The sequence below is a fragment of the Neovison vison genome, chromosome 3 (assembly GCF_020171115.1).
Source record: "Neovison vison isolate M4711 chromosome 3, ASM_NN_V1, whole genome shotgun sequence".
NCBI lineage: Eukaryota > Metazoa > Chordata > Mammalia > Carnivora > Mustelidae > Neogale > Neogale vison.
The window spans coordinates 162496125-162519107 of NC_058093.1; the positions used below are offsets into that span (position 1 = coordinate 162496125).

The window sequence follows — 22983 nt, forward strand, 5'->3', positions numbered from 1 at the left end:
TACCTGTATTTTCTTTTAGGAGTTTTATTGTTTCAGGTCTCACATTTAGATTCTTAATCCATATTATTTTTGTTTTTGACATAAGATAGTGGTTCAGTTTCACTCTTTTGAATGTAGTTGTCCAGTTTTTGTCAACATCATTTATTGAAGAGACTGCCTTTTCCTCATTACATATTTTTGCCTCCTTTGCCACAGATTAATTGACCATATAACCATTGGGTTTATTTCTGCACTCTTTATTCTGTTCCACTGATCTATGTGTCTGTTTTTGTACCAGTTCTAAATTGTTTTGATTACTGTAGCTTTATAGTATATTTTGAAATCTGGAATTATAGTACCTCCAGCTTTGTTCTTTCTCAAGATTGCTTTGGTTACTAAGCTCTTTTATGATTCCATACAAATTTGGGATTATTTGTTCTAGTTCTGTGAAAAACACTGTTGGTATTTTGATAGGGATTGCATTGAATCTGTAGATTAGTATTTTGTGTAGTATAGAAATTTTAACAACATTTATTTTTCCAATTCATGAGCATGGTGTATCATTTCATTTGCGTTGTCTTCACTTTCTTTCATCAGTGTCATACAGTTTTTAGAGTATAGGTCTTTTGCTTTCTTGATTAAATTTATTCCTGATATTTTATTATTTTTGATACAGTTTTAAATGGGATTGTTTTCTTAATTTTATCTTCTGCTACTTTATTATTAATCTATAGAAATTAACATATTTCTATGTATCATTTTGTATCCTGCAACTCTACTGTCTTCATTTATTAGTTCTAATGATTTTTAGTAGAGTCTTTAGGGTTTTCTATATATAGTATTATGTCATCGCTAAATAGTGACAGATTTACTTTTTCTTTAACCAATTTGGATACTTTTGATTGTTTTTTCTTGTCTGATTGCTGCAGCTGGGACTTTCAGTACTATGTTAAATAAAAGTGGTGATTGAGGACATGCTTGCCTTGTTCTTGATATAAAGGAAAAGCTTTCAATTTTTCACCACTGAATATGATATGAGCTATTGGTTTGTCATGTATGGCCTTTATTATGTTGGAATATGTTCTCTCTAAACTTACTTTGTTGAGAGTTTAAATCATGAACACTGTTGGATTTTGTCAGATGTTTTTTCTGCATCTGTTTAGGTCATCATATGGTTTTTATCCTTCATTTTGTTAGTGACATGTCATGTTGACTGATTTGCGGATATTAAACTAGTGCATGTGGAGTACGTTATATACATTTGTAATCTATAGTTAATTAACATCATTTCTAAAAATAAGACTTAAATAAAATCACCAGATAACAAAGATGAGTAGACTACTAAGATACATGTTAGGTGTGTTTATAACAGTTACATAATAACAATAGGAAAATATGCTCCAGGAGGACAAGAACTGTTTTGTACACTGCTGCATCTCTATACCCAGAACAGTGCTTAAAACAAAGTAGGTACTCAGTAACTGTTTATGGAAAGCATGAATACATAGTTAACACATACTGGGAAAACTAAATACACAAATTTTCCAGTAATACAATAGTTGTTAAAATATGTGAGTACAAGGATAAATTGAAAATTCACTCAGTTTTTAATTTTTAAAAATGGAATTTTTTTAGTGGCTGAGAAAGGTCTTACTAGGCTGACTCTACCAAAGATAACAACTTTAATGCCTGGACCTAAAAAGAAATACAACAAAAAGTCACAATGCGTATCTCTGGGTTTGTGGATTCAGGTTATTTTAATTTTACTCTTTGTAATTTAAAAATGTTTCTAAAGATGGTGGGGTTATGAGCATGGGGTGGGCGCAGTGTGTGCTGTAGTGAGTGCTGTGAAGTGTACCATTTCCAAATTGTTTTGATTACTGTAGTACCCCTGGGGCTAAAAATACATTATATGTTTATAAAAAAATTTTTTAAATTAAAAAAATGTTCCTAAAGAAAAAAAAATCACATATTTTCATTTAAAAAGAAAGATAAAATAGTACCCTTGTGTTTATTTTTAGAAAAAAATCAGTTTTGGTTGTTGGACTTTTTCTTAGCATCCTGGCCACTAAACAGTACTTTAACAATGTAGAGCAGGAGCTGCTCCGTCCAACTCAGTTCTTTGCAGAAATACTAAATTTTTCTTTATGGTCATAACTCTTAATTTTAAAGTCTATTTATTTCTGTCCCTGGTCTTAGACCTTTTATAATTATTTGAGTTCTTCAACTTTTGTCTTAGGTCCCCTCCATCACTGGAAAGCAGACTGATGCTACTTCCTTGATTCTGAGCTTATATCAATTTTTATTTAGTATTAACACCTCTTTTCTCTTTAAAAGTATGTTTCTGGACACATAGCACCCTTACATTGCTCTTCAGTTCTTGGACCTAGAATAGGCATCTCTCCAGTAGAATAGCTCTTTGCTGCCACCTTCTGGTTTTTGGCTGCTAAAGCCAGGCAGCAGGTCAAAGGTGACTGTTTCTGTGTGGGCTGTTCCCAGCATCTGAGAATACTCCCCCTTTTCTTTGGTTTCTTTCGAGCTCTTCAGAGTGCTCTTTTGATATATTTTATTCTCCAAAACCAGAATTAACGAGTTGTTACAGAGACTTTATGTCTCCGAAGCCAAAACTTTATACTAACTTTTAGCAGAGAAAGCTTTTTGATCTCCTCTCTAGAGAGTATCAGAATATCAGAATATCTAGAAGAGTAGAGGGGGCAGCCACAGCCTTTATGGATGAAGAAAGTACCCAAAGAAGTGATAAGCATGGAAGAGGCTGCCTTCCCCCAAAGCAGAGTAAGGACTAACAGGAGAGAGTGTGGCTGTGTCTCAGTGGATGACCACAAGCAGCCACTTGCCAGATGACTGAGAATTTGATGGAGGTTAAATGGAGTTTGAAGGGAGTTTCTGGGTAGAGAACTCGGCTGGAGGGTAAGCACCATTGGTCTTCTACATACCAGCTGGCAGCAATTCTGTGGAAAGAAGAAAATAACTGGAATCAGAACAAGGATGTGAAGCACCTTACTGCAGCTTTGTAAGCCCCTCCGCTGCCCTCTATTGACAAATCCTAGCTTAACTCCAGCTGGCAAAAGGAAACTACATATACAGCTCCAGCGTCTCAAATTAGAGTTAAGAGTGGATATAGAACTAAGAGGCAATAATTAGATGACTGGCACAAAGGTATCGTTCACATGCATATTTCTCTAGTTCGGTTGATTTCTGCATGTAACTTAGCACCACACATTCCATTTATCTCATAACTTTTGAGTCGGCTCTCCTCTTCAACAAATTTGTTGAAGAGCCTAGACCTGTTACTGTGGAGCTCTCACTATGGATTTATTTTTTGTTCATTGTTGGATTCAGGTTAAACACTTCCAGCAGGAATATTACGTAGTTACAATATTGTGTCGGTGAAACATCACAAAGCACATGGTATAAGTTTGTCTCATTATTATTGATAGTAAGTTTGAGCATTTGGTTAAAGTTATGACCAACAGATGTATTCATTTTCCTGTTGTAATTGATAAGTACTTAATTGAGCAAAATTTTAAGAACACGTCGTTGTCTTTGTTTTCAAATGAAGAGAATGTACTTCAATTTAGCATCTATTGGTAATTCTTGGTTGAATCCATTATTGTAATAGTTGTGAAATGGCAATTGTTTTGGGCTTTTATTCCCTTTTCAATGAACTGGCAATGAGAACTGAGAAGTCTAGCTCAAGCTGGGTTGCAGACCATGTTCATAAATGTGGCCCATTTTAATTCAGTTCTGTGATTCAGGCACTTACCTCTGCATTTCCTACCACTTCACCTGTTTCAGCTGTCTCAGGAAAACATCCTTGTAGGCCTGGTTTCACTCTCCATCCTTAATATGCTGTTTATAAATAAAAATATGTGTGATTATGGTATTTTAATGTATCTTGAGTTTCTCATTATATAAAGAGATTTTTTAAAAAACACAATTTTGAGTTTGAAAGAAACAAACTTTTACAGTTTAATTATTCAACCTTGGGATCAAAAGCAGTTTGTTTGTTGTTAATGCATTTATTCAACAAATTATTTATTTAGAAAATGTTTTTACAACTACTATATAATTCTGTCACTCTCCAGCCTCTCTTCTTGAACGTTTTCAATAATAGTTCAGCTGGTATTGTACTAAGAAGACCACACGCTGTCTCTTGTGTTAAGTCTACAGTATTCTATATCCATTTAATCCTGATACTGTTTTTAGCAGCTACGTGATGCATGTTACATAATTAAAAGGCATTATCTCTGATTGTGAGGTAATGTCAAGTATAACTATGGAGAGTTCAAATCTATCCACATATTTTTGGCCCCTAACTTCGAAGGAATGATTTTTTTTTTTAAGAAAAAAAAATTATTCTAGCCAAATGGAGAACCGGATCACATTTTACAAACTTCAGACTTAAATTATATATATTGTGTTTTCAAAATTTAATGTGTGCCTCCGGAAAGGAATAATAAAAACAAACTGATTGTTATTTAAAAAGGAATTGAAGACTGGTTAGTTTTCCCTTTTTGGTTACCTTGATATTTTAGTTCAGGGTTATAAAGTACAAACTGAACTGAACTGAAATTCTGTATTCTTTTTCTTGGGATTGTATCACTTACTAACTTTGCTTCAAATAACATCAGAAGTTTTGTTTGGCTTGTTGGTTGGTTTTTGTTTTTTTGTAATACTACATTTTAATGAATATTTTGCTCTTTATTATAATATAAATAAGATGTATCTTGTTTTAGCAATTGTCTTTAATAAGGTTTTCTGATATTCTACAAATAAAACCTCCTTTTTTAAAATTTTGATAATTTGTAGGGTAGAGAAGAATTCTTGAAAAAACTCACACGAGGTGAAGTAGCTAATGGAATGATGATTCAGGTAATCCTAATTTAGTTTCAATATTTTATTCTTCCTTTAATTTGCATTTTACTTAGCATTTTAAATTTGCCTGTAATGAGGCATCTTTTCACTACTTGGTTTGCAAGCCAGCAGTTTTCCCTCCTTAGCTGATGACAGTTGCCCTCTGTGTACGACTAGCAGTGTCTGATCATGCATAAAGAAACTGACCTCCCATACACATATCTCATTTTGTGGCTTAATGGGAATTTCTGCCAGTCTAGTAAAAGGGCAGTGAGATCTTATTCCTAAGTGTCTCTTTAGTTTGCTTTGTGATGATGTTATGTTTTCTTTACTTTTAGTGCCTTTCAATGGAATTTATTTAATACTGAAAGAAAAATATGCTACAATATTTCTTTTTTTTTTTTAAACTTTTATTTATTTATTTGGCAGAGAGAGACACAGCAAGAGAGGGAACACAAGCAGGGGGAGTGGGAGAGGGAGAAGCAAGCTTCCCGCTGAGCAGGGAGCTGGATGTGGGGCTCCATCCCAGGACCCTGGGATCATGACCTGAGCCAAAGACAGACGCTAAACACCTGAGTCACCCAGGCACCCCTGTTACGATATTTCCATATACAAATTTTGAAATTAAGTTATTATATCTAGCAAAATCAATTTTAATTTTTTTTTTAAATCTCTATCACCTGCATATGCTATGGAATCAGGGTTGGGTGTTTTGATGCTTGGCATGTTTCTAGAATGCCTCCCTTTTGGAAATAAATAAATATTTAAAATTATGAAAATAAAATCAAGAGGCAAAATAGTCCAAGACAGTGTTATTTTATATACTTCTTTGAGATTATCTGGACCTCTGGCCTTCTTCCATATAAACACAAATTGTGATTTCTTCTGTTAGGAAATTCGGTATTTTCAAACATAGAAAAGCAGTGTTTCTCTATTTCTATATGCTTAAAATGCGAAATTTTCTGATTTATTTTTCTATGAATATATATGTTCAGTAATTCTGTAATCTTCTCTCTCTCTCTGCTTCATATTTTGTCATTAACTTCTTGTTCATTGGTTTTATTGGATCTTAGATGACAGGAATTACATATATTTCAATATTTGATGTTAATGTGCTTCTTAACCTTATTATCCTCCTATACTTACTTAAGAATGTTTGACTTAATGTTGTCTATATTAAAATTCTCTCTCATTTTTTCTAATAATAATTGTGTATCATATAAATATGTGTATCATATAAATATCATATAAATACCTATTGCTTTTTATGGTGGCATTTTTTTAAAATTTTTAAATAGCAACAAAAACTACTGCCTGGCTCAGGATTGAGATTCAATAAACACTTTTTTTTTTAAGTTTTTAATTTCAGTTAGTTAACTCATAGTGAAATATTAGTTTCATGTGTACCATATAGTGATTCAGCAATTCTGTACATCACCCTGTGCTCATTACAAGTGTACTCATTAGTCCCCATGTTTAGGTAATTAATAACTGAATGAATTATTTAAAATCTGGCAGAAAAAACTGTATTCCATCCAAGAAGAACAGATACTTGAGAGGCGGGATCTTTTGGAAAATAAAGCAATGTGTACCCTAGCACTGGCAAAACTTGGGACACCTCTACTTCAACTAGAAGCAGATGCTATAAGAATCAGAACTATCCACAAAGAACATTCTGATGTAAGCATTTATAATTAATCCAGAAGCTAATTTCCAGGAATATTTAAATCAATAAACCATATATGTGATTTTACATTATTACTTGGAATATTATGATTTCACATAGAAAGACATAAAAGCATGAACAAAATATGTATTTTACAACCACACAACTAATCTATAGTGGAACTACATAGCAAGACTATGAATGCTATTACCGGGAACCCCATACTCTATATTAGAGTGTACTTAGGCAAACAGTTTTCAAATAAAATGAGTAGTGATTTATTTGGTGTGATTGCCCACTATGTTAAATTTAATTCAAAGTCTTTACTGCTTGTTAATAAAATGCTAAAGCTCTGTTTGCTCAAATGTAAAATATAATGCATCTTGACATTTTTATGGCAAATATTTGATGTATGTAGAAGAAGTTAAGACACCTAGGATGAAAAATAAAGCAAATGTCGATAAAATATTTTCAAAACAACAAGTTTATGGCAGTAACTGATATTGCTAGCCCTTCCCAAAGAAAAATTAAGTAGAAAAATATGTATGCATCATGTCATTAGTCTTTTGGAAAAGTAGAGGGTGTGGTAAGAGTTATATATTCTTGTCCTTAGATGCAGGGAGGACATACATATATTCATTTGGGCCATTTTGGCAACAGGATTTTTTTTTCTTTGTAAATGATGATGTAATTTTATATTCTGAGTCTTTAAAAATTTTTATTTTTTTAAATTTAAAAAACTTTATGATTTAGAAAATGTTCCCATTATGAAAGTTTATTTTGCTCTTCTAAGTCTCCCTATGAAATGGCCAAGACAGAGTTTATCTGGATCACAGACTTAAGAAAACTTGGGCCTAAATGTGTGAAGCAGCTTGTACAAGGCCATAAAACATGGCAACAACAAATTCTTAGTATACTACTATACTCAGGGCTCTTAATTGCTTATCCTAGAGCTCATGTAATGAATATATAACCAGTACTAACACCTAGTGAGATAAATGATTTTAATAATGGCTCCTCCTTACATTAGTGATGGAAATTTATTAATTGCTTCAAAAGGCTCAGTATAATCATCTGAGTTTAATGAATTCCTGAAAAGATTAATGGCTTTTATTCCCCCTTATTTTCTAATAGCCATTGTTTTATCTCATCTTATACTTGGGTAATCATTTTTATTTTTATTATGTTTTAAGTTTATAAATTATAAGAACTATCAATGTAACACAAACTCTTGAAAATAAGTTTTTATGTACTTTTGGTAATGATTGCTAACAATTTGTATTTGCAGTTTCGGTTTTGGTTAAGATATTTTAAATATCATGGTGAAAAGTTGCAATTTATTTGTGAGTTTTTTAGTTTTTTTATTTAGCTAAAATTGGTTAGGTTTTGGTTTTCTCCAATAATTCATAATGGAATATTGGGATGTGGATATCATAGTATGTTTTTGTAATTCATGTTTGGTGGTCCTTTTCCCTTATACCAATATATATATTGTTATTATTAATATAGCCACTTGGAAACTATTTGGTCTAACCTGGGATAATTGGATTGCAAATGTTACACATCTTAATTTCTGAATGTCTTCTAGATATTAAATGATATAATTGAGAGGAGAGACTATGTTAAAAGAAACGTGGAAAGAACTAAGCAAAAATTACGAAGAAGGGGGAAGAAAACCCGTGATGCAATAACAGAAACTGAGGTAAGAAATTTAACATAAAAAATAATTTTGAATTTACAACTTCTTTATGTCAGTGAAAACTTTTCAAGCAAATTTATTTTAGGTGGATGCCTCTCATTTCTAATTGGTTACAGTAAGTAGTTTCTATACACATACACACACATACACGTACCACACATGCACACACAAACAGTCTCTGTGTCTTCATTTTTTCTCTTACAGTGGTTTTCCCATTGTACTAGTGCATCCTCCTGTAAACCTATCCACAAAGTAGGGGTAGGGATTTGTATTGTATTAAATAGTACTGTGTTTCTACAGATGGGACCAATATACAGACTGAAACATCTGTTAATATCTGACATCTCAGTTTTACCCTCAAGCTGGTGTATAGGCAGCATGAACAAGTAATCATATATCAAAAGGGCTTCAGGGCTTTTTCCAAATTAGAAATATTTGTTCCTTGAAAATCTTCTTCTCTTTAATATTCTGTCTTTAGAGAATCTCTGGGTATGGGAAAGTAGAGACAGTCCATTGTCTTTAACTTGCTGTACTCTGGATATACTTTAAAGGTAGCACCGAATGGATTTGTTGGTGGACAGCATGTTGACTATGAGATAGAGGTGTAATCATATCACTTTTTTTTTCCAGGATCAGGTTGTTTTTTTTTTTTAATATAATTTTTTTATTTTTTTCTTAACATATAATGTATTATTAGCCTCAAGGGTACAGGTCTGTGAATTGCTGGGTTTACATACTTCATAGCACATTCCTTCCCCAATGTCCATAACCCTACCACCCTCTCCCTACCCCACTGTACTAAGCCACAAAAGAAATGTAAACATTATCAAGGAAAATAGTAGTAATAATAACACCAGATACTGTTATTTTGCATGTTCTCTGTATACCAAGCACTATTATAAGTGCTCAGACACATTAACTCATTTCAACTTCATAATAACTCTGTGAAGTTTATGCTATTATTATCCCCATTCTACAGTTGAAAAATCTCATATCTTATTTTTGAATTAGCTTGTTCAGTTTCACACAGCTCATTAATAGAGGAGTTGAGATTCACTAAATCCAGCACCGGCCTTAGAGTCTATACTATTACATTATTCGGGTCAGATCATACAGGTTACTTTTGTTGAATACAATGAAGCAAAATCAGAACTCAAAAAAAATAAAATAAAATAAAACAAAAAAGAAAACAGATTACTTGAAATATTTTTTAAATTACTTTTTTTCATCATTTGTATCTGTGTTAAGGAATATTTAGAAGCACAAATTGTTTACAAATGATTGATGATGAAATATACAGCAAAAATTACAGAACAGGCCAAGGTAATACATTAGTGTTACCAATAAATTATCTCGGTAAGAAAAACTTAAAGTACCTAGCATACCTAGCATACCTTATATAATTTATTTATAAAATACAAATAATGGAAACTGGATAAAGAGGGAAAATCACAACAAGAGTAGAATAAAAATTACAGAATAAATTTTTGTAATTTGTAATTTGTAATTTGTAATTTGTCTATACCACTGACCACAAGAACAAGCACAGGGGCACTTGGGTGGCTCAATTGGTTAAGCCTCCTACTGTTGATTTCAGCTCAGGTCATGATCTCGGGGTTGTGAGATTGAGCCCCTCGTTAGGCTCACCTGAGGTTCTCTTATGCCCTTTCCATGTGCCCCTCTCCCCTAGCTTGCATGTATGCATACTCTCTCTCTAAAAGCAAAAAAGAACAATAACAACAACAACAACAACAAAGACAAAACAACAACAACAAAAAAAAACCATGCCCAGATACTTTGCAGGCCTCCCCACAAAGATGAGATGCAGACAATAAGAAAGTATAGAAAACTTCTAAATTCACTCTATAATAGTATAATTCTGAAATTATAACTGAAAAATACTAGCTTGAAAAAAAATCTAAAGAAAAAAATCTAAAGAAAATCTAAAGAAAAAATCTAAAAAATCTAAAGAAAAAAAATCTAAAAAAAAAATCTATAGGTGGTGTCACTTATGAACTCAGATGACAAACTCTGTTATCAGTGAACTGAATTTTTACAGTGTATTATGCAAAGTAACATTCCTTTGAAGAATGTGAAGATCAGGGTGGCTCAGTGGGTTAAGCCGCTGCCTTAGGCTCAGGTCATGATCCCAGGGTCCTGGGATTGAGTCCCGCATGGGGCTCCTTGCTCAGCAGGGAGCCTGCTTCCCCCTCCCTGCTGCCTGCCTCTCTGCCTACTTGTGATCTCTCTCTCCGTCAAATAAATAAATAAAATCTAAAATTTAAAAAAAAAAATGTGAAAATGAGTCAGCATAAACAAATGTACAGCTGACACTTGAACAATGCAGGGTTTAGGCTGTACCACGTGTAACTTTTGACTCCCCCAAAACTTAACTACTAATAGCCTGTTATTGACTGGGAGCTTTGCTGATAACAGATAGTTGATTGACAAATAATTTTTATGCTATAGATATTATATACTGTATCTTTATGTTAAAGTAAGCTAGGCAAAAAAATCATAAGGAAGAAAAAATACATTTACAGCAGTGTGCCGTTAAAAATCTGCATGTGAGCAGACCTGTAAGTTCAAACCTGTGTTGTCCAAGGATCAACTGTACTACTATGATTCAGTACATTTTCAGAAATGAAAGACAACCTAAAATATTTAATAAAATACTATAGCCACTAATGATTTTCAGAAAGACGTAACTATCTAGAAATAGAATGAAAACATCCTTACCTTGATGATGTGTCATAGTGTTTCTACCAGTATTTTCCAGCTAATGCTCTACTTAGTGATGAAAGGTTAAAAGTGTTTCCATTAAAATCAGGAACAAAAACATTCAGACAAGTTTCTACTACTCTGCATACCACTGTTATTGACAACAAATTATTGTTAACAAGTCCCAAAGGAAAAATCTATGTGTCGAACACGGCAATGGAAAACCACCCAGTTCTCATGTCCACATCTAAATACTAGTTTAGAAAATATTAACTAAAAAATGGCCAAAGGTGGTATGTTTAATAAATATAACAAATTTCAATGAAGAATATGAGTTAACACATTCTTTGTGTGTGCCCTCAATATTATAGAAGGCACTAGGAGTTGAAGGGCTAGAGAAGAAGGGCTAATTTTCTTTTTTTGTCCTTCAAATAAGTTTGTCTTTCCAATCACTGTTAAGCACTTAAGATATATTAAACATTTTTGGAATTTGCCAGAATTGGAGAAGTAAAAGGAGAACTTTGTTTACTCAAAAAGTTCGTCATCTTGTTGGGGAACAGACAAGGACATAGAGAGCATTAATACGCTGTGACCAAAGCCATGACAGCAGTATAATGAGGTGGAAGAGTGTCATGGAGGAGGAAACCTGACTGAACTGAGGGAATTGGGGAAGGTTTTTCAGAGGTTATATCTAAAAATGAGAATTAATAGTAGAGTAAATGAAGGTTAAAAACTTACAGTACCATGCTGTTGTGGAGTACAGATGAAACACAAAAAACCTTAAAAAATTATTGTCACTGGAGATGATTCTTCTTCTTCCTATTATTATTATTATTATTATATAATTTTAAAATTGATGAAGAAATGAAGTAAGGGCATTTTAGAAACAGGTGCTGTTTGAAAAGCAAAGATATGGACTAGTGCTATGTGTTTGTGAATTGCAAGTAGTTTGGTATGACCAGAGAGCAGGGTACCCATTATAAGAGCGAAAAGAGATGAAGCTAGTGAGATGGGCAACACACAGATGAAGAAATGGCTTGTGTGCCATGCTGTTGAACTCCAAACTGTTGTAATGTCAAACATTGTTAATAGCATTTATTAAGTACTTTGATGCTGATAGGGGTACAAGCCATACTATAGACCCTATTTCTGTCTTCTAAGAACTTAAGTTCTAAGACAAATAATTTTTAAGACAAATAATTCTATCTTTTACTGTGCATAAGCATTTCAGTCATGGGCCAAGCTAAACTTGGGCCATTACTGAATTTTTACTCTTTTAACCCCAGTTTAAATCTTGGGCATAGATTCTAAACTTATTATGTTTAGATAATTTAAGAAATAAATCTTAAATAAAAATCTTAAAATCCTAAAATTCTTAATCTAAAATCTTTTTTAAAATCTTAAATAAAAATTAAAAATACAATTTGAAGTTAATAATTCAGAATTTGAATATAATCTTTATTACCTAGTATTTTTTAAATATGTGACTTGAAAGTTTTAGGAAGATAAGGAAATGATGAAAAATGTTTTATAATAAAACATTTATTAACTGCAGTTCAGATTTTTAGATTCTTCCCAGTCTGGACATGAAAGTACCCTTGGGTTGGAAAACCTCCAAATTCCTGAAACCTGTGTCCCCCAGGGCTAGAGAAAGAAATAAGCCAAAGAATGGTCATTTAATGTCATTAAATGTGCTGTTTTATGCCTTTATTCCCGTTTGTTCTGATGGCACTTCGGCATTTATCAAAAGACTTACAAATGGCTATTGGAGGTGGAGGGCAAACTTCTGCTCATTGCACGTGTGCAGGTTTGTACTCCTGATTGACACATGACATCTAACTGCTTCTCTCTAGTCTCAGCTCACTATAATGATGTTTCTGATATTTTTGATGCCGTGGATGGCAATGTGCTCTTCATGTTTACCAAAGCCTCACTGATGGTACCTATTAAAGTGGCAAAAGACCATTTTTGGCTTTTCATTGCTGTCTGCAGGGAACACACTGTCTCCTTCTGTCCTTTAGTGTAGAGTCTTCTTTTTTTATTTTTATTTTTTATTTTTTTAAAGATTTTATTTATTTATTTGACAGAGAGAAATCACAAGTAGATGGAGAGGCAGGCAGAGAGAGAGAGGGAAGCAGGCTCCCTGCCGAGCAGAGAGCCCGATGCGGGACTCGATCCCAGAACCCTGAGATCATAACCTGAGCCGAAGGCAGTGGCTTAACCCACTGAGCCACCCAGGCGCCCTTAGTGTAGAGTCTTCTGACACCACCTTCAGCACAGCTGAACTGGCTGGTATGGTCTAAGTTGTTGATACCATTGCTTCTGATGTCTTCTGAGTTTCCTGTGGGAATCTTCCTTCAAGATTAAGGCATGAATTATGGAATCTGACCTAAAATTCAAACTTAGTGGTAGCATGATGTACCCAGAGCTGCCCATCCTCTTTGACTCCTACTTACTTACTTTATTCCATACTAGTACTTCTTCACACTTTGTGGGGGTGGGGAATTGACTTTTTTTCCCCAGTAATAATCTAATAGCCTATTGGTCACATTGAAGAATCCTAGTAAGCCATCTTTCAGCTACATTCAGATGTTAAAAACAAGCAATCCAAAAAACCCTCATTTATCAGTAGACTAATTCCAGAACTTTCAGAAAAAGAAAGAAAGGGAAAGTATGAAAATCCAAATGCAGTACACAGGGTTGAAAGTCAGGACAAATAGCACAGTTTTATAGGAAAATAAATATAAAAGTTTAGCCTTTCTTCTTGAAATCTGTAAGAACAGAGAAAGAATCAGAGAGCATATGGGGGAAAGTGGAAGAAAATAGGAGCAAAGGGAGCAGTTGATATCTGAAATCATTTGGGAGAGTAGCACTAATTAGAAGCCATGCCAAATGTGGGGAACAGCATTCAGTAAATCAGTCATCCAATCAGTAAATCATTCAGTCAATACGAAAATCAACAGTGATGAAAGGATCATGCAAAACATAGATGCGAAATCAAATCTTCAGTTTGGACTTGCACAAGCCAGCTTTGGGAAACTATACTGGTATTAAACATTGACTTGTTTTGTTTGAAAGATCAGGACCATGTATATCCTTGCCCACCTTCATTGTACATGTTTGAGAACTAGTAACCACATGTTTATATATTTTTTAAGACTTTTTTTATTTGAGAGAGAGAGAGAAAGAGAGAGGGACATCATGAGCAGGGAGAGGGGTGGAGGGAGTAGCAGACTTTCCCACTGAGCAGGGAGCCCCATGTGGGACTTGATCCCAGGACTCTGAGGTCATGACCTGAGCCGGAGGCAGAAGCTTAACCAACTGAGCCACCCAGGCACCCCATCCACATGTTTATATTTTGAAAGGACATGCCCTTACGGTGTGCTTATATTGGAGTAGGTGGAGGGGAAGACGGTAAGGGTAGAGAGAGGAAAATGGAGACAGAGGAAGAGAGATGTGGTGATAGAGACATATAGTTCTAAGCCATCTTTTAGACAATCTTATCAAGAACAAGTTGTTATTTATACTGTTAATAAGTTTCTATTTGCTTTTAATTATTTATGTGGCCAAATGTAATTGTGTCCTTAAGTTGCAAGGATTTGAAAATTCTACTATTTAAAATAAAACATCCTTTAATTTCTTTTCCAGGAAAAACACTCAATGATTTTTAGAGAAATAGAGAACACTAAAAGTAAAACGATTATTTATCTTGCAAAAATAGATGAGTTGAATAAGAACTTAAAAGAAAAAGAGAAAGAAAGTAATAGTTTTGCTCAGACACTTGAGAGTTTAAAGTAAGTACTTTAATTTTATCAAAATATTAAGTATTCAACATATTATTTTTAAAAGAGATAAGATCAAATTTCTTTAAGGTTTATTCTTAAAATGGTCCATTATTTTCCATCATTATTTGATGCAGAGTATACATGTGATATTTGATCATTTTGGCTTAAAAACATGAATTGTGGGGGCGTCTGGGTGGCTCAGTCAATTAAACTCAGACTCTTGGGCTCAGGTCCCTATGCGGGACTCGATCCCAGGACCCTGAGATCACGACCCGAGCCGAAGGCAGCGGCTTAACCCACTGAGCCACCCAGGCGCCCCTGTCTAAAATTTTATAGTTCACATTAGACTTATAAAGGTTTAGTTTAAGTTTAGTTTATAAAGTTTGGTTTAAGATTTAGTTTAAGAATTCTTATTATTTCAGTTATAACATTTTCTTCTATTCTGTGGCTATATTATATTGCCTTTGGGACAAGAGTGGTCACCATGTCCCAGGGAAACAGTTCCCTCTCTGAACTTGACAAAACTTTGCTTTCTCCCAAGAAAGGGAGAAAATGAATAATTGATCCTGTGACATTTTTTATAGCTCTATTAATTAACAATGGCTATGGATAATGTCAAATAATATTTAAAGATACCATTTTTTGACTTCCTAATGTGCCAGGCACTTTGTGGGCAATCTGTGTACTTCATCTTATCCAGTTCTCACTGCAAATTCTTAAATTATGTAATAACATTCTCATATAAGTACTGAGTAAACAGAAGCTCAGGGAAATTAAATGATTGTCTTTGTACAGATAATCAGTGATTAAAGGCAGCTCCAGTTTAGGTCCATCTCATTCCAAAGCATGTGCTCTTAAAACTGTCCATACTGACTCACTAAACTGGGGTTGGAAAGAAGATTATTGCAAATAAACTACATTAGTAATAATCTACTGTTATTTTCAATAGGTGACCATATCAAGTTAATCATTATTTATTAAGAACCTACAGTGTGCCTAGAGCCAGACACGAAGAAGGACAAAGAAATGACAAATGGGAAAGTGTACCTTTGAGTATCTGAAGATAATTTTAGAAATACAAACTTGCATATGCAAAATGATTAAAATATGATGATTAGAGTAATAGCAATTGAAGCTGTCCTTGACTCTGATTTTTACAACTGTTTCTTAAGTAGAATGAGAAAGGATTTAGGGCCAGACCCATAGGACTTCAGAGTTTATTCTTTTTATCATTATGAGAAAGGAAACACTATTTTCATGCACAGATGTACACTTAAGCATATATAGTCTATATAATATATGTGTGGGTATAATTAACTAATAAAAATGCTGTCTTGAATATAATCCAAACTCAAAATACTTAGTGTGGAGAACAAAGTATATGTGGTCAAAATATAGTGATGTTTGCTGGGAGCAACTGTGAGGTTTTTTGGCTCTAGTCATACTAGCTCTTCCCCATGTAAATATCATGGTTTCTTTGTTCCATAATATTGATATTAGTGAGTATTTATATAGGATGTCACATAAGAATTTTGGTTGTTTTGGGTATAAATGATGAAATGGAACAGACTTGAGCAAGGCAGATAAAAGGAAGGGACCTTATTCTATTCAGAAGGAGAGGCTCACATCTAAAAATGTGAACAAAAAACATTGTATTCAAATTTATGGTAAGAGCCATAGTAGAGAAAGAGAGAAAAAAAATGCGTATTTAGTGTTGAGCTGCTGAATCAAATAGAGTAAGATAAAACTGGATTTACATTCTGGTACTGCTGTTTACTAAGTACCTTATATAAGCTAATTATGGTAAAGTTTAGTTTCCTCATCTGTAAATTGCTATAATGATTATACTTTCATAGGATTTTGTTGTATTAAATAAGATATTATATTCAGCATGCTTTAACATTTCATCCCCCCCCCAAAAAAAAAAACTTTAGTCCTGCTGCCTTATTAGGTAACTGTGCAGATGACTCAGTTTTCTATACCAGCAGAGATAAAAACAAATAAGGGTAACATAAGACAGTGCTGCACTTTTGCAGCTCTTTATTCTGCCCTCTGTGTTACTGATCAACTTTGGCAATTATTTCTAAAGCACTTTCATTTTCATTATTGTTTTAACCACTTTCTCATGCTTTTTCTATTAGTGTTATTATTTAAATAAAAACCATTTAATATCTGTCTCAACATATACTTAGTTACAAATGACAAAATACACCCACCTAAGCACAAACAAACATGTTCACACAACAGCTTAAATTAAACAATAGGGGAATGTGTCGTCTTATATTACAGAGACCCTTGGGTAGGGTAAGCTGCAGAATTGGTTGACATTAGTGAATCAACAGCTCAACCCTAGGTACTCATTTTTTTTCTCTCTCCACAGTGTCCATTGTCATTAAGTTTGAAAACATGACTCATTCACATTTAGTGGGTGTTGAGCCTTTTCTACATGCAGTTAGGTCCTTGTCTTTTATCTTATTAAGCTATGGTAATATTTATGTTCACTTCTAAATAATTAGCCACATGCTAATTGGCTTAATGTAATTAGAATGTATCTTTGATGTTATATGCTGCATGGAGGAGGGGTTCTTTTAGAATGGCAATGAAATAGAGGCATGCTGTGTAGGCAACCAAGAGAATCCACTAAATTTCTCCAGAGATTTTCTTACAACTGAATCATTTAGACATATCTCTATGGAAGTTGGCCTATGGAAAGAACTAGGGAATTTTTCCAAAGCCCTTCAGTTCTAAGACTTTTTAATATTTGCTCTTTTAAAATATATCATAAATGTATGTTAAAAAATAAAATATGAATTGATTAATGGCAAATACAATTCTTTCTTCATAGGAATGAATTTATAACCATGAGATATAAAAAGGAGCATGCACAAGCAGTGTTTGATCATCTCATAAGTGAGAAAAAAATCTATGAAGAGAAGCTCTATGAGGAGGAGCAGAGATATCGAACACTAATTACCATGAGGCAAAAAACTCTGGCAGATATTAAAGTGAGTATTATTTTTGGACTGTCTTAGAATGAAAGAAATACAGTGATAGTCAAACTAGCAAGTAGTCTGAGGCACTCATTTCTTATCTTGAAGCAAAGATTTAAATTCTAAAAACTTCTGGCTGCCTGGGTGGCTCAGTTGTTGAGCCTCTGCCTTCAGCTCAGGTCATGATCCCAGAGTCCTGGGATCGAGCCCTGCATCTGGCTCCCTGCTCAGCAGAAAACCTGCTTCTCCCTCTCTCACTCCTCCTGCTTGTGTTCCTTCTCTCGCTGTCGCTCTCTGTTAACTAATTAAATAAAATCTTTTAAAAAAAATTGTAAAAACTTTTAAAGATGTATGTAATATAGTATACATGTATAAGCTATTTTTGATCCTAATATTTATATAACCATTATTATATATATTCATATACTCAATTACTTTTCTTCCTTTTTACATTTTCAAAGACATTGTTTAATCCATTTTTTAAAATGGAGGAAATATATACCTTAAACAAGTATGTCAGTGAGTGAACATACCATCTATAGTGCTATTTCTGTGATCTTTCCTACAGAAAAGTATTAATAGAACAATAATAATTTTATTAATAATAGTGCTAATAATAGTACTATTAATAATAGTGCTAATACTCTTCCATTTTACATATGGCTATTACAGAGAAAAGGGGTATTTTGGGAGGAGGGGGCCTAAAAATATGGAAATAATTGGTGCCATCTAGTGGCAATAAATGATGCCTTCTCTTAGAGAAGTTCCTGAAATCTCAAGATTTGTGATATATGAATGGACTGGAGAGGCTTAGACTCAATTGCACACCTCAGAAAGAGAAGGCTTAAGTTATTTACTGATTTAAGCATCACTCTCTACCTCATATTTTATCACAGCAGTAGAATTAGCTGTTTGAATTCAACCACATTTTCCAATTGTACTGGTGCTGAGAACACAGTGGGATCTCAATAATCATTTATTGACTGGCATTTCAGCACTTTAATGGAACAATAATAATTAGTGAAATGGCAAAATATGGTCAGCAGGAGAGAGACAAAGAAAAAATTCCTGTATAACTAGCCTTTCAAAAATGGAGGTTTGTATTTTTTTCATCCAAAATCTTGTCTCTGCTGTCCCATTCTGAAATGTACTTAACCTCCAGCTACTTGCCACATCACCTGGTTTTGTGTTTTGTCCTTGGTACCTGTCTCTATCTGAACTTGTTTTGTTCATTTGTTTTTACTTGTTTGTTGTCTGCCTGCATCTTGCAGTACTGACATATTGTCAGTGAGGACAGATTTTCTGTCACATTCTTCTGTGTATCCTAAAAGCTCAGAACTATGCCTGGCGCAAGGGAGGCACTCAGTGAATACTCATTGAATGACTGAATGAATAAATGGATGAACATATGCTTTTTTGGTAATTTTGCTGTCCACTTGCATGATAATGCCTAAAAGCAGAAGCATTTCAGAGATACTTTCCATACTGTGCCAGCCTGATACTTTAGTTGAATACTCATGTTGTATGCAAAATCTGAACGTCTCCCTTTCTCTTTCTCATTCCCCCTCTCTCCTTGATAATACACGAGAAATTTGCCATCCAATCTGTTCTCTCTAGATGAAAATGATTAAATTGTCTATTGCTTTCTAGCAATTAAGGATTCTGCTAAATATCTGAATAATACTTCTCCAGTAACCTTTAATTTATATGAAATTGCCTCTTATCAGCTCTTGGATTGCTCTTTGATAAGCATTTATCCTATGTAAACAGAAGCAGAGAGTTTGAACATACATAGTTTAGAAATTTATTTATCATTAGTGACACTGTTTATGATTATGATCAGTTATTGGCATTAAATAATGGAAAGACAATAAAATTTTTCATATAAAACTATTTAAAAATTTGTAAATATGAACATATTGTTCATATGTGTAAATATGAAGCATTCCCATAAAGAAACAAGTTTCATTAAGCATCATTACAGATGTCGTATTACTAATCTGGGGTGTCCCCCCTGGGTAAAAGAACTGATCACAATTATGGATCATCTGAAGGAATTGTTTAACAAAAGACCATAAAAGCCACAGTACAATTAACTGGGGATGTAAGAAAACATGCCATAGAATTAGAAATACAAACAGCCAATAAAATGGTTTAAGAAAAAAATATATACAAATTTCAGATAGCATGCAATATAGTTCTGGAGTTAAAATCAACTTTTTGGTAGGTAGTTTCATGTCAGATATCTTTAAATGGAAGATTTTTTAAAGTGTTAAATGGAGTTTTTCTTAACTGCCTATAATTACCAAATGCAATTAATATTAAAATCTCAGTATAGCATATTCATCAAAGTACTATAGCTATAGCTACTGATCTTCCTTTTTAATTATTGGAAAAATCCAAACAAAACTGGAGTTTCAGGTATTTTCATCTTTAGTTTTAATTTTAATCTATTATTAGCCATCCTCAGAAGTCCCACTGCTTTTCTTTGTCAGTGCCTTTCTCTAGGGCTCTTTCTATAACCTTGCCCTTCTTCCTATAATTTAGGGTATGATATGAGAAAGGTGTAATGCATTACATTGGATCTTTGGCAGACAGAACAATTTCCAAATTGAGTTCTAAAAGACACAATCTCCCAATACTTTGTGGCGTTTATTGGTTTTTATTTGGCTTCATATTTATATTTCACTCTCAGGAAATACTTATAATAGTCCCATATTTGGCTATTAAATCATTTCTTGACCCTTTCATGTGGAAAATTCTTAGCTAATACAGAGGCAGTGATTCAGTGCCTCATTAGACAGCCAGGTACAGCAATAGTAAAAATCAGAAACAAATTTAATCTCTGAACTAATTTTAAAGATTATTACAATTAAAAAAATTATTCTCCTATTGTCCACTCATCACTTCATTCACGCAACTAGTTCAGGGCACTCACTGTTGAACGACCAAAACCCTAGCGCCAATTTTAAAGATGCAGTCAGCAGAAAGATGGGAGATGCGAAAAACAAACTTGAATATAGTAACATCGCACAAATTACGTACAATAAATTGTGTCGCTGGCCCACTGACCTGATACATTAGGTATGATTAAAATAAAATAAAAACTATTACATATTCTGTGATCTTAATAGTGGGTAATAAATGTGTAAAAAACCTGGAAACATTTAGATAAGAGCTGAGCAGTGACCCTCCTAGGCAAGAATAATTTGCCTTAATGCTAATCTTCTTGCCCCCCAAAATATTTTAAAATAACATGAAATTTTAAAAAATGAAGAACATGGTTTGCATAATATTTTTAACAATTCTAACAGGATTAAACATCAATAACATGTCATAATATTAATTAGGTTCATCATATTGTCTTTTTTTCATATTGCCTTTTTAAATCAACTCGTTCAACTATATGGTTCTTTGAGGAATGAACATTTTAATTTGAGGACTGGTAGCAAAAGAGTGCTAGTTTTATTAATTAATTTATTTATTTACTTTAAAAAGGTTTTTTGTTGTGTTATGTTAGTCACCATACATCATTAGTTTTGATGTGGTGTTCCATGATTCATCGATTGTGTATAATACCCAGTGTGCTACGAAATCCATGCCCTCCTTAATACCCATCACCAGGCTCACCCATCTCCCCATCCCTCTCCCTTCTGAAACCCTCAGTTTGTTTCCTCGAATCCATAGTCTCTTATGGTTCTTTTCCCTCTCTGGTTGACCCGCCCTTCATTTTTCCCTTCTAATGTCCTCCATGCTGTTGCTTATGTTCCACAAGTAAGTGAAACCATATGATAATTGACTTTCTCTGCTTAACTTATTTCACTCAGCATAATCTCCTCCAGTCCCATCCATGTCAATGCAAAAGTTGGGTATTCATCATTTCTGACGGCTAATATTCCTTTGTGTATATGGACCTCGTTTTATACTGGGGAGCACCAAGTTTTTGCACAGACTCAGTGCTGCAATGATCATAGATACTCAGAAATCAGGAAGGAGTAACACTAGAATGTAAAGAAAATATGTAGCATTGGTATAAGGGATTCCCAAATATAAACTTAATATATTTTGGTTGTTTGAGTAGAGCATGATCCATTAAACAAGGAAGAAGCCTCTCTTCTTTTTGCATCTCTCTCCAGCATTGTGTTACATCTTGCAGATATGTCCCAAAATATCTACTAACACTACATTAAAGCACTGTAAGTGAAGCTTGAATTGGCCTTTTATTTTTTGTTTTTGGGGGTTTTTTTGTTTTGTTTTTTAAGATTTTATTTATTTATTCATTTATTTGTCAGGAAGAGAGAGAGCACAAGCAGGGGGAGTGTCAGGCAGAGGGAGAAGCAAACTCTTCACTAAACAAGGAGCCTGATGTGGGACTCAATCCCAGACCCCTGGGATCATGACCTGAAGCCAAAGGCTTAAGTAACTGAGCCACCCAGGCATCCTGGCTTTTTATTTTTTGAACTGGCAATCTATCATGATTTTTAGCTTTTGCCCCCCAACTACCTAGAGGCATCTATTAAAATCACTTGGCCATAATCCATTTCAGTTTTTCTATACGTTGATATTTTTTTATATTATTGTGATAATACCCTATCAACACACTTTGGATATTATGCTTTTTCCAGGTAACATTAATTTCCTAGTGGGACTGCCACTTTTGAAATTCCTCCACCCTCCCCACTACAGAGTAATAGCATAAATATATGATTATTCTCATTTAGTCAATTAAAGTAATTATTGTATGAGTTTCCACATATCAGATTGCATTCTTATGTACACCTAATTGGTTAGGCTTTATTAAAATTGTAATACATTACTGGATTCAATTTATACCCATTTAATGATGAATATCTATTGGTCTGTAGTTCTTCTATTTTGTACTTTGTTCAAGATATTTGTATCAGAGATTTTTACAAGTTTTTCAAATGAAATAAGGTTTTTTTGTTGTTGTTGTTGTTAAATAGCATAACACATTTCAGTTTCTTAAACTTTTGAGAAATTCTCCCATGATACTAATAAGATATGTGATGAGTTAGAGATTTTACCTCACTTGCAAGCTAACAAGTTAGCCTGCCATAGTTTCACAGATGCTGGGAGAAGGCATGAAACTCCTGGGTGAAAAGCAGAGATTTTATTGCTTCCTACACAACAGCAGTATGAGCTTCATGTTTGTATAGGTTCATCTTGGCTCTAAGTCTTGTGGAGTAAAAGGAAAGTGGTCAGGTGAATGCTACATATATACAAGGAATTTTTATCACAGTTGATGAA

At 33.7% G+C, this 22983-nt stretch overlaps 1 protein-coding gene across 1 annotated transcript in view; it reads left to right on the forward strand.

Annotated features, from left to right (window-relative positions):
* The window catches only part of CCDC178 (coiled-coil domain containing 178), a 433088-nt gene that overhangs the window by 143516 nt on the left and 266589 nt on the right, over positions 1-22983 (forward strand). Inside the window, exons 14-18 of the mRNA XM_044244391.1 lie at positions 4810-4872; positions 6373-6534; positions 8109-8222; positions 14589-14734; positions 17571-17730. Of these exons, the coding sequence (XP_044100326.1) occupies positions 4810-4872; positions 6373-6534; positions 8109-8222; positions 14589-14734; positions 17571-17730 (645 nt within the window). The remainder of the gene's footprint in view (positions 1-4809; positions 4873-6372; positions 6535-8108; positions 8223-14588; positions 14735-17570; positions 17731-22983) is intronic.